The sequence below is a fragment of the Oncorhynchus mykiss genome, chromosome 9 (assembly GCF_013265735.2).
Source record: "Oncorhynchus mykiss isolate Arlee chromosome 9, USDA_OmykA_1.1, whole genome shotgun sequence".
In the NCBI taxonomy this organism is placed as follows: domain Eukaryota; kingdom Metazoa; phylum Chordata; class Actinopteri; order Salmoniformes; family Salmonidae; genus Oncorhynchus; species Oncorhynchus mykiss.
The window spans coordinates 20,745,897-20,762,519 of record NC_048573.1 but is presented as its reverse complement, the minus strand read 5'-3'; the positions used below and the strand labels follow the sequence as shown (position 1 = coordinate 20,762,519).

The following is a 16,623-nucleotide window of genomic DNA, read 5'->3' as shown; positions in this document are numbered from 1 at the left end:
CAGGGGCAGCGGGGGAAAAATACATGTCATCTATGCACTTAAATAGCAAATGGAGGACGCTTTTTCCGTGGTTCACTTTCATGCCAGCCAGGTAGGCTATACTCCTGTTATAAAGATAAGTAATGTGTTTAATATTGGTAAAGTTGAGAAATATATATATATATATATATATATATATTACTAGACCTAGCCTAAATAAAGCTGATGGGATCCTCTTTTTAGTAGAGGCCATCACTCGGTTTTCTCACGCAATTGCTTAGCCTACGGAAATGTTGCATAACATGAGCTCATGGGCTCTCATGAAGTGTTTGATTCGATTTTCGATTACATTTGCATTGAAATCAGAGTGATTAGAGGGACAATAGAGTGCTGAGTACCAGGCAGTGAGTGAGTTTGGTAGGCTACTAATGACCATCAGCATCATCAGAGCTTGGAGAAGCCTAATTATTGTGATTAAATGGTCACGTGGAATTTGACTGCCTTCAATGACTCCTCGTAATACGGTCACCGCAACAGCCCTACTACCACCTCGTGGCTGAGCCGTTGTTGCTCCTAGACATTTCCACATCACAATAACAGCACTTACAGGTTACCTGGGCAGCACTAGCAGGGCAGAAATTCAACAACTGACTTGGTGGAAATGTGGAGTCTTATGACGGTGCCACTTTGACATTCACGGAGCTCTTCAATGATGCCGTTTTACTGCCAATGTTTAGCTATGGAGATTGCATGGATTTGTGCTCGATTTTATACACCTGTCAGCAACAGTAGTGTGGCTGAAATAGCTGAATCCACTAATTTGAAGGGGTATCCACATACTTTTGTAAATATATATATGTAGTGTAACTTAAGAAATCAGTTATGTGTTTCGTGGTGGGATTTGATAGAGCGCAATCCCTGCAGCTGTGTATCCCGTGTTAGTGGGCAACTGAGCATTGTCAAAATCGAAACTCAACCTCAGAGACTGACTTTATGAACAAAATGGTCCTATTTACACTTTGTTGTCAATTTTGACACTAGAATACATTTTCTGGACTAATATCGATGCCACATAAACTACTTCTCTGATAGAAAGCAACCTATTGCCTAACTTCAAAATTTATCTCAGGAGTACATTCAATAGCATGTACTGATATTACAGCTTACAACGTTATATATTTGGTTAAAGCTTAATGTCTTAGCGGTGAAATATATTTTCATATTTAGGCGAGGATGTAGTTGACAAAAGGTTTGGTAATGATAGTGGATTATGTTTAAGTTGCGTTTGATCACTTGGGGAAACAATTGCATTTATGCCATTTAGAGAATGCTAGAAAATGATCCGTGCGTATCTAATGCTACAGCCTGCAGTGTGTTTTTAATTAAGGTGATGAATCATTGAGATAAGACAAATGTTCTAAGCATAAATCAAAAAGCATAAACAAAAGGCATTTTATGGAAATTATGCATTTATGAATGAAATTAGGCTGAATTAAATGCCTCGTCTCCCACACATTTTTTATAATCAAGTCAATAAATGAAATAATCACTGTGATGCCACATTGCCTTGCAAATTAATCCTACTATCACCGATATCACAGCTGCAAACCAATTCATAGGTTATTCCATGAACAATTTGTTTCATAGCTGCTCAATCTATTATGTATACAGATTGTAATTTCATACAGCATCTCCCCGGTTGACAAAATGACAAAATATAGTATCAGAGCAAATGAATCCCCTGTTGACAAAGGACATAATATAGTTTCAGAGCAAATTAATCCCCTGTTGACAAAGGACGTAATATAGTATCAGAGCAAATTAATCCCAGGTTGACAAATGACCTAATTTAGTATCAGAGCAAATGTATCCCCGGTTGACAAATGACCTAATATAGTATCAGAGCAAATTAATCCCCTGTTGACAAAGGACGTAATATAGTATCTGAGCAAATGAATCCCCGGTTGACAAAGGACGTAATATAGTATCAGAGCAAATTAATCCCCGGTTGACAAATTACCTAATATAGTATCAGAGCAAATTAATCCCCTGTTGACAAATGACCTAATATAGTATCTGAGCAAATGAATCCCCTGTTGACAAATGACCTAATATAGTATCAGAACAAATGTATCCCCTGTTGACAAATGACCTAATATAGTATCAGAACAAATGAATCCCCTGTTGACAAATGACCTAATATAGTATCAGAGCAAATGAATCCCCTGTTGACAAATGACCTAATATAGTATCAGAACAAATTCATCCCCTGTTGACAAAGGACGTAATATAGCATCAGAGCAAATGAATCCCCGGTTGACAAATGACATAATATAGTATCAGAGCAAATGTATCCCCTGTTGACAAATTACCTAATACAGTATCAGAACAAATGAATCCCCTGTTGACAAATGACCTAATACAGTATCAGGACAAATGACCTAATACAGTATCAGAACAAATTAATCCCCTGTTGACAAATGACATAATACAGTATCAGAACAAATGAATCCCTGTTGACAAATTACCTAATACAGTATCAGAACAAATTAATCCCCTGTTGACAAATGATCTAATACAGTATCAGAACAAATTAATCCCCTGTTGACAAATGATCTAATACAGTATCAGAACAAATGAATCCCCTGTTGACAAATTAAGTAATACAGTATCAGGACAAATTCATTCCAACCGTTGGAGCAGTAGTGTAAACAAGCTTTGCTTGTAAAGTAAGGGATCTGTCGGTGTTGACTTACAGTTCCTTCAAAAAGTATTCATACCCCTTGACTTTTTCCAGAATTTGTTGGGATACAGCCTGCATTTAAAATGGATTCAAATTAGATTTTGTGTCACTGGCATGCACACAATACCCCATAATCTCAAAGTAGAATTATGTTCTTAGACATTTTTACAAATTAATAAAAAATTCAACTTTGTTATGGCAAGCCTAAATTAAGTTTAGGAGTACGAATGTGGTTAACAAGTCACATAATAAGGACTCTGTACAATGCATGGACTAACTGTGTACAATAATAGTGTTTAACATGATTTTTAAGGACATTTAACCCACACATACAATTATTGGTTAGATCCCTCAGTCGAGCAGTGAAATTCAAGCACAGATTCAACCACAAAGACCAGGGAGGTTTTCCAATGTCTTGCAAAGAAGGACACCTATTGGTAGATTACTAAAAATAATAACAAACATTGAATATCCTGTTAATTACACTTTGGATGATGTATCAACACACCAAGTCACTGCAAAGATGCAGGCGTCCTTCCTAACTCAGTTGCTGGAGAGGAAGGAAACCGCTCAGGGATGACTTTAAAACAGAGAGTTTAATGGCTGCGATAGAAAACTCAGGATAAATCAACAACATTGTAGTTACTCCACAATACTAACCTAAATGACAGAGTGAAAAGAAGGACGCTTGTACAGAATATATACCAAAACATACATCCTGTTTGTAATAAGGCACTAAAGTAATCAGGAGAGAAGGGCCTTGGTCAGGGAGGTGACCAAGAATCTGATGGTCATTCTGACAGAGGTCTAGAGTTCCTCTGTGGAGATGGGAGAACCTTCTAGAAGGACAACCATCTCTGCAGCACTCCACCAATCAGGCCTTTATGGTAGAGTGGCCAGAAGGAAGCCACACCTCAATAACATGTAGATGACAGCCCATTTGGAGTTTACCAAAAGGCACTTAAAGACTCTGCCTATACGAAACAAGATTCTCTGGTCTGATGAAACCAAGAATAAACTCTTTGCCCTGAATGCCAAGCGTCACGTCTGGAAGAAACCTGGCACCATGAAGCATGGTGTGGCATCATCATACTGTGGGGATGTTTTTCAGCTGCAGGGACTGGTGACTAGTTAGGATCTAGGCAAAGATGAACGGAGCAAAGTACAGAGAGATCCTTGATGAAAACCTTTCACCTTCCAACAGGACAACGACCCTAAGCACACAGCCAAGACAATGCAGGAGTGGCTTCGGGACAAGTCTCTGAATGTATGTCCTTGAGTGGCCCAGCCAGAGCCCGGACTTAAACATCTCTGGAGAGACCTGAAAATAGCTGTGCAGCAACGCTCTCCATTGAATCCATATATATATATATACACACACACACACATCTGCCTTCAGAAAGTATTCAGACCCCTTGACTTTGAGTTTTACTGGGGTGGAGGTGTGGAGAGACCCTCCGCCGTTGTGATAGAACTCAACACTCAAGGCACTAAGAAACCCTGTCCTTCCAATTCATAAGTAACTACCCACTTTTCTCAATTGAAATGTTCTACGTACTGTTGATAGGATAAACAGAACACTCTCTTTAGATACAGCCTGTTTGAAGTTAAAGATGTAGACAACCACAAAACTAAGTGCAAGTCATGTTTCTGAACGTAGTCCCTTAAAAGCAAAAGTTCACAATTTGTCATCTTCATGTTCTTCATGTTCATCTCCTGCACGACCCCAAAATCAACATACTGTATGTGAAAATGTTGCATTTCTGTGTTTTGTAGTAAAAAAAAGATAGATAAGTGTTTCCAGTGACAACGTCAACCAATAAGTAGGAAATGCCTATTCACAGTTGGTCAAAATCACGTGATGCACACCAATGATGTCATTGGAAACACTTATCTGTCTATGCTATGGAGTGTGGTGAATGTCAGACTTATTTAGTGGTTTAGTAATACGATAACTGCAACACTTCAGACAGATTTTCTGTTTCTCATTGAGTGAAACAGGTAAAGCCCAGGTACTGTTCAGGTGTAAATAGTTTCCACATTATTATGGAATCCATATCAGAAATATTATCATTCCTCAGACCTCACCTAGTCAAGTTTGATGCTTGACTAGTGCAGAGTTTGGACTTGGCTAGATGAAGGCTTGAGGAGGAGGGATGAGGAGGATTGACTAGTTTAGTGTTAAGTAGAGTGGGTGATGTCTGAGGAGGAGGGATGAGGTTTGACTAGTTTAGAGTTAAGTAGACTGGGTGATGTCTGAGGAGGAGGGATGAGGTTTGACTAGTTTAGAGTTAAGTAGACTGGGTGATGTCTGAGGAGGAGGGAGGAGGATTGACTAGTTTAGAGTTAAGTAGACTGGGTGATGTCTGGGGAGGAGGGAGGAGGGATGACTAGTTTAGAGTTAAGTAGACTGGGTGATGTCTGAGGAGGAGGGAGGAGGATTGACTAGTTTAGAGTTAAGTAGACTGGGTGATGTCTGGGGAGGAGGGAGGAGGGATGACTAGTTTAGAGTTAAGTAGACTGGGTGATGGAGGAGGAGGATTGACTAGTTTAGAGTTAAGTAGACTGGGTGATGTCTGAGGAGGAGGGAGTAGGATTGACTAGTTTAGAGTTAAGTAGACTGGGTGATGTCTGGGGAGGAGGGAGGAGGGATGACTAGTTTAGAGTTAAGTAGACTGGGTGATGGAGGAGGGATGACTAGTTTAGAGTTAAGTAGACTAGGTGATGTCTGAGGAGGAGGGAGGAGAATTGACTAGTTTAGAGTTAAGTAGACTGGGTGATGGAGGAGGATTGACTAGTTTAGAGTTAAGTAGACTGGGTGATGGAGGAGGGATGACTAGTTTAGAGTTAAGTAGACTGGGTGATGGAGGAGGATTGACTAGCTTAGAGTTAAGTAGACTGGGTGATGGAGGAGGATTGACTAGTTTAGAGTTAAGTAGACTGGGTGATGGAGGAGGATTGACTAGTTTAGAGTTAAGTAGACTGGGTGATGGAGGAGGATGGACTAGTTTAGAGTTAAGTAGACTTTGTGATGAGGTGGATTGACTAGTTTAGAGTTAAGTAGACTAGGTGATGTCTGAGGAAGAGGGAGGAGGATTGACTAGTTTAGAGTTAAGTAGACTGGGTGATGTCTGAGGAGGAGGGAGGAGGATTGACTAGTTTAGAGTTAAGTAGACTGGGTGATGGAGGAGGATTGACTAGTTTAGAGTTAAGTAGACTGGGTGATGGAGGAGGGAGGAGGACTGACTAGTTTAGAGTTAAGTAGACTGGGTGATGGAGGAGGATTGACTAGTTTAGAGTTAAGTAGACTAGGTGATGAGGTGGATTGACTAGTTTAGAGTTAAGTAGACTGGGTGATGGAGGAGGGATGACTAGTTTAGAGTTAAGTAGACTGGGTGATGGAGGAGGATTGACTAGCTTAGAGTTAAGTAGACTGGGTGATGGAGGAGGACTGACTAGTTTAGAGTTAAGTAGACTGGGTGATGGAGGAGGATTGACTAGTTTAGAGTTAAGTAGACTAGGTGATGGAGGAGTGAACATTTTCTGAATGCAGTACAAGGTGCTTACTTTAGCCTAAGTACACACACCTATTAACTATCTTGCAGCTGTTAAACTGCATGAATGTCTGCATCCCTCCATTTGATGTACTCTTAAAGGAATACAGGATTTTAGAACTCCGGTTTTCACCAGTATTATGTTGCATGTATTCACAGCACAGGAGATGTACCTGTGTTTCCCACTACTTTGATTTATCACTTTGTTCTGTAATGCACCACAACACACCATAAATCAGTATACCTTAGTGGGCTGCACACCGACCAAACACATTTATTTTTCTCCCAGCTCCCATCATCCAGTGTGTTTTTATTATTTCTCCCTGTAAACCAAGGCAATTTCTTGAAAAATCAACAGCGAGCACAAACGGCCATGCAAAATGAGCCATGTCAGTAGTGCCGAATCACATGGGACTACCTGCTGCAATCCTCCCAATTTCCCCCTTCAAAGAACCGCTCTTTTCCATACATTTTATACACATGGAAAGTGCATTCCGTCACATTTGGTAAAATATGAACACAACTGTAGCCACCTCCCATCATCATTCTGGAGGCTTTTTTTTATGACAGCTTTGCTAGTTAACTATCTTGCTACTTTGGGGAGAAACAATCTGATTGGAAAGTGTAGACATCATGGTAAACAGTACCGGAGACACCTTTCAGTTTTTGATACAACATCGTGTTTGCTAGCAACGAGATTTGCATTTGCTAATTAATGTTAAATAAGTGTATTGTTTTTCCCCGCAGTTAGTCAAGGTAATTAGTTAGCCAGCAAAATGTGTTTGCAGTTAGTTAGCAATTGTTTCTACACTATTTTGCGAGCTACAGTAGTGCTGCTGTGTCAAGTTTACATTTTACCATTGTGATTGACAAATGTAACAGTTAGTTAAGTACTGCATCCCTCTTTGCTAGCAAACGTAATGCTACCTAAAACTAAATAAAGGTGGCTCCACTAATGTTTACATTTTGATGTTTGTGACATGCTTGTTTTAATACTTTCAGAGTCATGTGATTTCAGTGAGGCACTCAATGGGCGTCTGGGCCATGTTAGTAAAGAGCTATAGCATAGCACAGAGATCAAATTCAGAAGCTCAGATGGTGACAGAGCACAAGGGGTGGGAGGAAAAAAATGGTTGGGTTCTCAGGTTCTCCAAACAAAATAGCATATTGCTGCGTGAGGGTATGGCTAACGACCTCAGAGCGTGTCCTTATCCAGGTAATGCGTCCTGTGGGGATACAAATTTAACTAGCACGGAGGGGGGGAAAACGACACGCTCAGCAGATATCCCTGGCCTTTTGTAATAATGACCCCAAATCTGACGAGGGGGGGGGGGGGGGGGGGGGGGGGGGGGGGGATCCAGCTGGACTGCATTAATAATACCATCACCAATATTATGCCGGTCCAATTGTCAATTCCACAAAACAGCACAGTGTATTTCACTTACATATTACTTTGACTCTAGTCAGTATCTTGTAATGTAGGGGTTCCTAGTTTTCCCTTTGTTGTTTTACACAATGGTTGCATGTAGTGTTTAGGCCTAATTTCACATCCGTTTAGCAGTCTTGCAGTATGTGGCCTGTTACATCATTATTTCCTCTTAAAATGTAAATATCCTGTTACACTTCAATAAAGCCATTGTATTGCTAACCTTTAAAATCCTACATTTCCTTGCATATCAGAGTATATATTGGAGACAAAGGGCATTTATGCTGTTTTGAAATGTGGCACAATCAACAATAACAGAGACACATTTCACTGCTGCCACTACGCACGCTGTGAGCTAACGACATCCGCTAGATGACCATGCTGTGACTTCATCACAAATGTCATGCCTGCTTCCTGATTGACTAGGAATGTGCTAATTAGTATATGTTAGCTCAGGCGGCATGATATAACCCACCCCTCCCTCTGTGAATAAGCAGGCTCCGGGATCGTGTATGGATTCTCTGTGGTTGCCATTTGGTTTCACTCAAATATAACTTCCACTGACAAGAAAGGAAAGTGTGTTCAGAAACAAAATAAAGGGACTGCTAGGAGATGTATTTAACCAGGCCTAAGCATAGTTGTATGTTGGTTAAATAGTATTCTATTTAGGTTGAAGTGTATGTAGCTGTTGTTTTCTATCTTGATTTGGAAGGAAGACTGTTATTGCAGAAGTTGTCATTTGTTCCAGATTCCCACCCACACACAGTCTTGTTGCTTTGCAGCACAGTGTGAGTGTTGACACAGAGGGCTGGACAATGAGGAAATAAGCACAAAAACACAATGTGGAAACTTGGCTCAGTTCAATGACTTTACATTTGTTGTTTATTTGGTGCAACTTTCTTTATTTCTCACGGTGGTTGACGAAACAAACAAACCACTCCCAGAGTACTGACTCACACACATACACACACCACCCCCCTACCACCTCAAATTGGACCCATTGAGTGAAATCAATAGATTGGTTTTCTCCATCTCACCCCCGCAGGTCGCACAATCATCCTCTCCACTCATCACATGGATGAGGCCGACATCTTGGGAGACCGCATTGCCATTATCTCTCACGGCAAGATGTGTTGCTATGGCTCCTCCCTGTTCTTGAAGAAATACTTTGGCAGTGGCTACTACCTCACTCTGGTCAAGGCCGGAGACGGGCAAATGACCAACCAGTGCACTGGAGTCGAGCAGCGCCAGGTGAAAGAGGTAAATGGAGGAGAGTGAAGTTGCCCCTAGACACTGATCTCGGGTCAGTTTTTCATTTTTACCAAACAATGGTTAAGGTTTGGAAGATCCTAGATCTGTACCTACGGGAAACATCGCCCAGGAGCAAAGTTAATCATTTAACGTGTGTGCTGCATTTTGCATTGATGTCTGTTTTGGGCTTAGGAAATGTTGTGTTGATAACTTATCAATAAGATTTTTGAAAGCTGTGCTAACAGTTGAAATGGTTGAAGATCCAAAACAGGCCCCCAGATTGATAAATAGTTCTCTATTTTAGGAAATTATGGAGCTGGGTGAACTCCACACTTGACACTTCATGTGCTACCTAGTTAAAAATCCCAATTTTTGTTTTATTTTTATTGGCTGTGCGTTTTCAGCTTAGTTTCATTTGATCATTGTGAGCTAAACCTGTATTTCCAAAGGAAACATACAACTCTGGTGCATATTTGCAATTGCCCATTCATGATGTCTGATCCCACATTGAACAACATCACTACACCAACCAATAATTCACCCATAATGGAGCATGATAATTTGTTGGACTTTTTGCATCTGGGGGAATCACTCCAATAGTAACCTCTAAGACACATCAGCAACATTTGCCATGTAGTCCATTATTGACACGGTTCCTCTGACTTTCCAAAGTGATCTGACTTGTTGCCCACCCCTGTAATGATCTGTTTAGTCTCCCCCAGCATGAGAATTGGCAGATACCTCAGTACTGGATGATACTAATTGTCTTGAGGGAGGGGGGAGTGGGATTCTTGATCTAGTTCCTTGCAGTGCCTTGCACACTTAGTTTTAATCAATAGCAGCAAATGAACAAGATTCACTGATGCCTGCAGGGCTACAACAATTATCATTCGTCTATAGGCTCTTTGTGGGGAGTGGAGTCATTTGTTCAAAAATGAATAAATAAATTAAGAACAAAAAGACAAACGAGAGATGTAATTCTCCCGCAAAGTGACTTGCATATTCAGCCCATTGGTGTCGAGGACTTGGCCTGTGGTTCTCATAAAAACAATAGTTCATGCTTCCCATTCTGTCCATTGACTGTAAATGGGGTGAAATTACATCCATTTTGAGGTTGGGGTATTTTGGTCCTTTAATATCATTATTTTCTAAAAGTAAACACAAAAAATGGTCAAAAACTTGGTTAGCACACTACCGTCATCAAAATGTCATGAATTTGAACTACTTTTACATGGATATACAGCACAGTGGGGTCCAAAATGATTGACACCCTTGATAAAGAAGCACAATAATGACTGTTTTAAAACAAATGCGGACCAATATTCTTTGCTCCAAGAAATTGGGAAACTATTCTTTAATACTAATACAATTGCTCATAGAAATACATTTTGTTCAACAAGTCATATGTTTTTCCCTCAAAGGTAGAGGTAAAAATGATTGACAAAGATTCTTATCAAGTAGTCAAAAGTTTAGTATATGGTACCATATTCTTACCACGGAATGTCGGCATCAAGCTTGTGACCCTACAAACTTGTTGGATGCATTTGCAGTAAAAAAAAATAATAATTTGTGTGTTTCAACTTTTTTGAGCCCAGTGGAAATGAATGGTAAATAATATGTGTCATGTTGGAGTAACCAGCATTGTAAATAACAATAGAATATGTTTCTAACACTTATACATTAATGTGGATGCTACCATGATTATGGATAATCAACAATAAATAGTGAATAATGATGAGTGAGAAAGTTAGTGGGTCAAAGATCATACCCACAAGACATGCTAACCTCTCACCATCACCAATAACTCATGACACGATTGTTGAGCGAATAACATGAAATATATACAGTGTCCATATTAGGATAGTCTCAGTAGGACTTTCAATCTCAGCAGTCCTGCTTAGACTACAGTGGTGATTCGATAGATATGAGAAGATAATTATGAAGGTAACAATCAGCCTGAGAACTCCCCCGTGATGCAACCTTTTTCATTTCTCTCTAATAGGAGACTGGTGAGTCATTGAGGAGAACCAGTCTGGTTGAAGGGATCGCACGACAGAACTGGAGTAACTCTGAACCCACAGGTAGGACTGACACCACCTAAATAGAATTCATCAACAGGATCCCCCCCTTAGTAATGTATCCACCGTATTCTACCGTAACTGTAATGAGAAATAGTTCAATTGAAGGACGATTTTATGTAATGTTTTTCCAAGTACTCAAATCACCTAACATTGTATGGGTGGAACTCACCACCATACAGCTAGAACAGAACAGAAAGACGAAGAGTGGCCTGAGAGGTCTGACAGGCTTTAGAATGTCATGTCAGCAGTTGATTGTCCACTCCATTTCTTGTCACAGTGACATCTCTAAGTATTCTAGTCCACGCTCTCTCTCTCTCTGAGATCTGTGACACTGGCTAGTTGGTCTGATTGCCCGACCAGTGTCAGTCCCAACCAGAGTAGGTGCCGACCGTAGTCCCAATCAGTAATAAGGCAGCCTTGGTCTTCCAAATATATATATATTTTTTACTTGGAGTGACGATCAAGAATCAAGGAGCTGGGATTGGGGGCCTGGATTGTACCTATCATGAAGGGAGAAAGACTGGATTTTGATTGATTGATTGTGTGTGTGTGTGTGTGTGTGCGTGCATGCGTTGGGGGGGGGGGTGCTTGAATACAATGTTATGGCTACATTTTGATCAATATCCAAACCATCTAAAAAATAAACAACAAATATGACAGAGGGACCCAATGATATATTCAATCATATCCTCTCTGTATAACTGTCTGGGTATACTTAAAAACCACGCAGATGTACCAGTCAAAAGTTGACACATTTACAGTACTCATTCCAGGCCTTTTCTTTATTTGTACTATTTTCTACCTATATGAAATCATGTACAGTAGCAACCACAAAAGTGTTACACTAATCAAAATAGATTTTAGATTCTTCAAAGTAGCCACTCTTTGCCTTGATGACAGCTTTGCACACTCTTCGCATTCTCTCAATCCGCTTCATGACGAATGTCTTTCCAACAGAATTGAAGGAGTTCCCACAATGTGACCAACCACCTTATGTAGCAAATGTTGAAATTGTGTTTTTTACATTGAATAAAAGCAGACACAAGCTACAAAACGGTTTATCATACAATGCATTTGAGGAACAATGAGAAAGTAATTCTGCTTGGAGTTGGTAAACTTGTAACCTCACTTTTGAGAAAATGGCCTTTGAATATTTTTGGTACCTACTGGAGAGCTCTCCTTTGTCTACACCAATTCAGCATCGTTCACACCCTCTTCAGCTTTAGCACCCACCCAAACTCTGACCATTTTACTCGCCCTAGCAGAGCTGGTTACGTTGTTTTCATGTTATCCAGAGCGTTGATGACTAACTGTGCTGCTGGCAACAATTTAATTAAGCTTTTTTGCCAACGTTTACTGACACCGGCCATATTCAACAGGTGTTGAGCATTCCTAAATTCATCAGTTATTCTGCGCTATGGCACACACAGACGAGAGTGCTCTGAATTAGGAGTATATGGCCAGACTGAATATGCGAACACACCTGAACAGTTACTTGCATAGTGGAGTCTTTTGGTAACCTCACTAGTGTCCCACCTGGCCAACATCCAGTGATATTGCAGTGTGCCAAATTCAAAAACAGAAATACTCATTATAAAAATTCATAAAACATACAAGTGTTATACATGGGTTTAAAGATTAACTTCTTGTTAATCCAACCACAGTGTCAGATTTCAAAAAGGCTTTATGGCGAAAGCATACCGTGCGATTATCTGAGAACAGCGCCCAGCAGACAAATCCTTACAAACAGTAACCAGCCAAGTAGAGGAGTTACACAAGTCAGAAATAGTGATAAAATTAATCACTTACCTTTGATGATCTTGCACTCACAAGACTCCCATTTACTCAATAAATGTTCATTTTGTTCGATAAAGTCCATGTTTATATCCAAAAACCTCCATTGTGTTTGCGCGTTTTGTTCAGTAATCCACAGGCTCAAATGTAGTCACACCATGCAGACGTATCCAAATAGTATCCGTAAAGTTCGTAGAAACATGTCAAACGATGTATATAATCAATCCTCGGGTTGTTTTTAGTCATAATATTTCAACCGGACAATAACGTTGTCAATATAAAAGGTAAACAACAGTCGTGCGTATGGAAAAATCTCTGGGCCACTGCGGTGTCCACTCATTCAGAGAGGTCAATTTGAGTCCTAAGTCAATGGATACTGTAATGGCATTCAATAGAAAACTACAAACATTTAAAAAATCCCACTTCCTGGATGGATTTTTATCAGGTTTTTGCCTACCAAATCAGTTCTGTTATACTCACAGACATTATTTTAGAGTGTTTTCTATCCAAATCTACCAACTACATGCATATCCTAGCTTCTGGGCCTTAGTAGCAGGCAGTTTACTTTGGGCACGCTTTTCATTCGGAAGTGAAAATAGTGCCCCCTACCCTAGTGAAGTTAACTAGCTTAACAATGAACCACAATCCCAACTCATGATGTTACTACCCTGCATGAATCTGCAGGTAGCTAACCAACCAGGTTCAATGTTAGCTAGCTTCCATTAGAATATAAATAGCCAAGCATATGGCTCTGAGATACGAATAATAAGGACATACATGTAATGTTAGCTAGCAAGCCAGCCAGCTAACATTAGCTAGCAAGCTAACAGTACACTTTAACTTGAAATGAATAGACTTTGTCAAAATTGGAAATGTGTAATATCTGAAAATTTTGCCTGCTAGGCTATCTTACCTGTGGTGTGAAATGGGAGTAGATAGCCACAGTGAATTTACCAGCTAATGTTACGTCTATCAACAGTTGTTACAGTGACATTCTATTGAAATAGATACTTGCATAGTGGAGGCTTTTGGTAAGACATGTAGCTAGCTAGCTAGCTAAACAATGAACCATAATCCCAACTCCTGATGTTACTACCCTGCATGAATCTGCAGGTAACTAACCAACCAGATTCAATGTTAGCTAGCTAACATTAGTATATAACTAGCCAAGCAAATGGCTCTGAGATACGAATAATAAGATCATACACGTAATGTTAGCTAGGAAGGCAGCCAGCTAGCGTTAACTAGCTAACTGTAAACTTTAACTTGAAATGAAACAACTTTCTGTCAAAATTAGAAATGTATAATATCTGAAAATGTAGCTAGCTAGACTATCTTACCCATACACATTATAGATGGATGTGTCCTGTCACAGATGCCATGGTTGCCCTTAGTTTGAAGATGTAATCCAGAGACAGGTGTTTTCTTCATCTCCTTAGCTATGAATTCCTTTCCTGTGGTAGTCCTCATGAGAGCCAGCTCCATCATAGCACTTGATGGTTTTTGCGACTGCAATTGAAACTTTCAAAGTTCTTGACATTTTCTGGATTGTCTGACCTTCATGTCTTAAAATACTGTATTACCTCATCCCAGGTGTAGATGATTAGATTTCACTTTCACCATAGCTTGTGCATGTCGTGATAGTCTTTGAAGCAGTCCCTCTCTGCCAGGAAACAAAAAGTGAACTGGCATTTCACACTTTTTCTCCCCTTGTGTTGTGCAATGTGTGCAGTTCTTCCTTTTGTCTTTTGGCATGTGTGTTGGATGTTGGATAGTGGCGCTCACCTTGAGTGGGGGGTCTTGTGATGGTTGTGAGGTTGCTTTGGACCTCCAATTCAGACATTGCCAACACCAGCAGCTTTCGGGAAGGCCAACTGTGAGAGAGGGGTTTGACCTTTTGCTTTGGCCATCTACTTGTGGAGAATTAAATCCTTTACTGTAGCAATGTCCACAAAGTGGTAAAAAAAAGCTTTATACCACTTCCTGGTCTTGTAGAGGACCTGGTAGTAGAGCATCAGATATGTCGACACCCCCTATGCTGGCACTGTAGTCCTTCACAGGAATGGGGACATTCTTCCTCACCCATGCCCCATTGGCATTTTTCACCCTCCTTGAGACATGGTCGTTATTAAATGTCTTATGCTGTGTGGTGAGAATGGTTATTTCCCTAGTGTCCTTACATTTCACAAAAAGCAACTTGTCAGTCCTGATCCAACGTATGGTCCCCCTCTCCGATGTCTTTGTCATGTTGTTTACCTTGGTCTTGGGGAAACCAATTCTGTTCGGACAAATGGTGCCACCAGCCCCTATTTTCTTTTTCAAGACGCCTATGAAAAGCATGGGACTAGTAAAAAATGTTTACACAAAGAGCTCGTACCCACTGCCAAGTAAGGGGAAGTCCATCAGCTGCATTACAGAGTCATAACTAAGGCCCTACCCGACGGGTGTAAGAAGTTCCATGTGTAGGCAGAGGCTGAATCCGCTAGCACAAAGAGCTTGTAGCCCCATTTGGTCAGCTTCGTTTTCATATATTGCTTCAAGCCAATTCTAGTCTTTGAGGCAACCATGCGCTCATCTATATATAGATTTTGAGCAGGCTGGAAGTAAGTTTTGCATGCACCATGTCATGATGAAGGGGCTTGACTCTTGCAAGGTGATCAGACCCTGCAGTCCCCTTATTCTGACCATTCTCCTGATACTTTTGTGTGTCACTCATGTGAAGAGTACGTTTGATGGCCAAGAATCGGTTTTCACTGATGATGGAGGTGGGGAGCTAGAACCGATAGAGTGGGGACTTACCCATGGTGACAGGTTTCCAGGACAGCTTCCTTCCCCCCTTCTGTCACGATCGTCGAAACGAGCGGGCCAAGGTGCAGCGTGCGTAGAGTTCCGCATATTTTAATTCATAGAAACTCACTAAACAAAACAAACAAGCACAAACGAAACATGAAGCTACTGGTGTGCACACAGGCAACTATTTGTAGACAAGATCCCACAAAGCACAATGAGCACAATGGCTGCCTAAATATGATCCCCAATCAGAGACAACGATAAACAGCTGTCTCTGATTGGGAACCACACCAGGCCTACATAAACCATTAATCACCTAGATGACCCACCCTAGACACTATCACGCCCCAACCAACAGAGAATAAACAGCTCTCTATGGTCAGGGCGTGACACCTGCAGATTCTTGTCCCCATACTTGTTGGTATTACTAACTAGTGTTCCCAGTACAGAGGTGATAAAGTAAAGCTGAAACAGCTGTAAGGGATGTATGTTTCATCACTAACCAACTGTGGGCATTCGGGTAGTTTGGGTTGAAACCTCAATTGCTCTGGCTCCTGATCATTTTCACTGACCGTAAGCCACCGGTCCTCAGTTTCATCTCCCTCTGTTTTGCTGCCACCACTGCCTCTCCCTCTTCTCTGTTGAGGCCTAGATCTCCTCCCTGCCCCACACCTCCAGATGAACTTGCAGAGAGGGGAGTGGTGCCAGGGCCTGCAGTGGGGGTGGTTGAAGAGGAGTGGGGTCTTTGTCGAGTGGTGGATGTAGAACCATCAGACAGGGTGATTGTCATAGCAGTGGGGGGGGTGAAGACCTTGACCGGCAGGGTCGCTTGCTGGGGAAGGGTGGCTCACAAACGTCATCATCCAAATCCTCTGCATCCTCCACTCTGTGGTGAATAAAATAAAGGGAAATATTGAATTACAGTTGACTAAATTTACAAAATAGCATTGCTGTAAAGAAAAAACACCAATCATACACTATCTTTACAGTGACTCACACAGAATG

At 40.9% G+C, this 16,623-nt stretch overlaps 1 protein-coding gene across 3 annotated transcripts in view; it reads left to right on the top strand.

Moving 5' to 3' along the window:
* The window catches only part of LOC110531729 (phospholipid-transporting ATPase ABCA1), a 227,524-nt gene that overhangs the window by 98,246 nt on the left and 112,655 nt on the right, over nucleotides 1-16,623 (top strand). For all 3 annotated transcript variants that reach the window (XM_021615071.2, XM_021615074.2, XM_021615072.2), the window contains exons 23-24: nucleotides 8,748-8,962; nucleotides 10,956-11,034. In XM_021615071.2, the coding sequence (XP_021470746.2) occupies nucleotides 8,748-8,962; nucleotides 10,956-11,034 (294 nt within the window). The remainder of the gene's footprint in view (nucleotides 1-8,747; nucleotides 8,963-10,955; nucleotides 11,035-16,623) is intronic.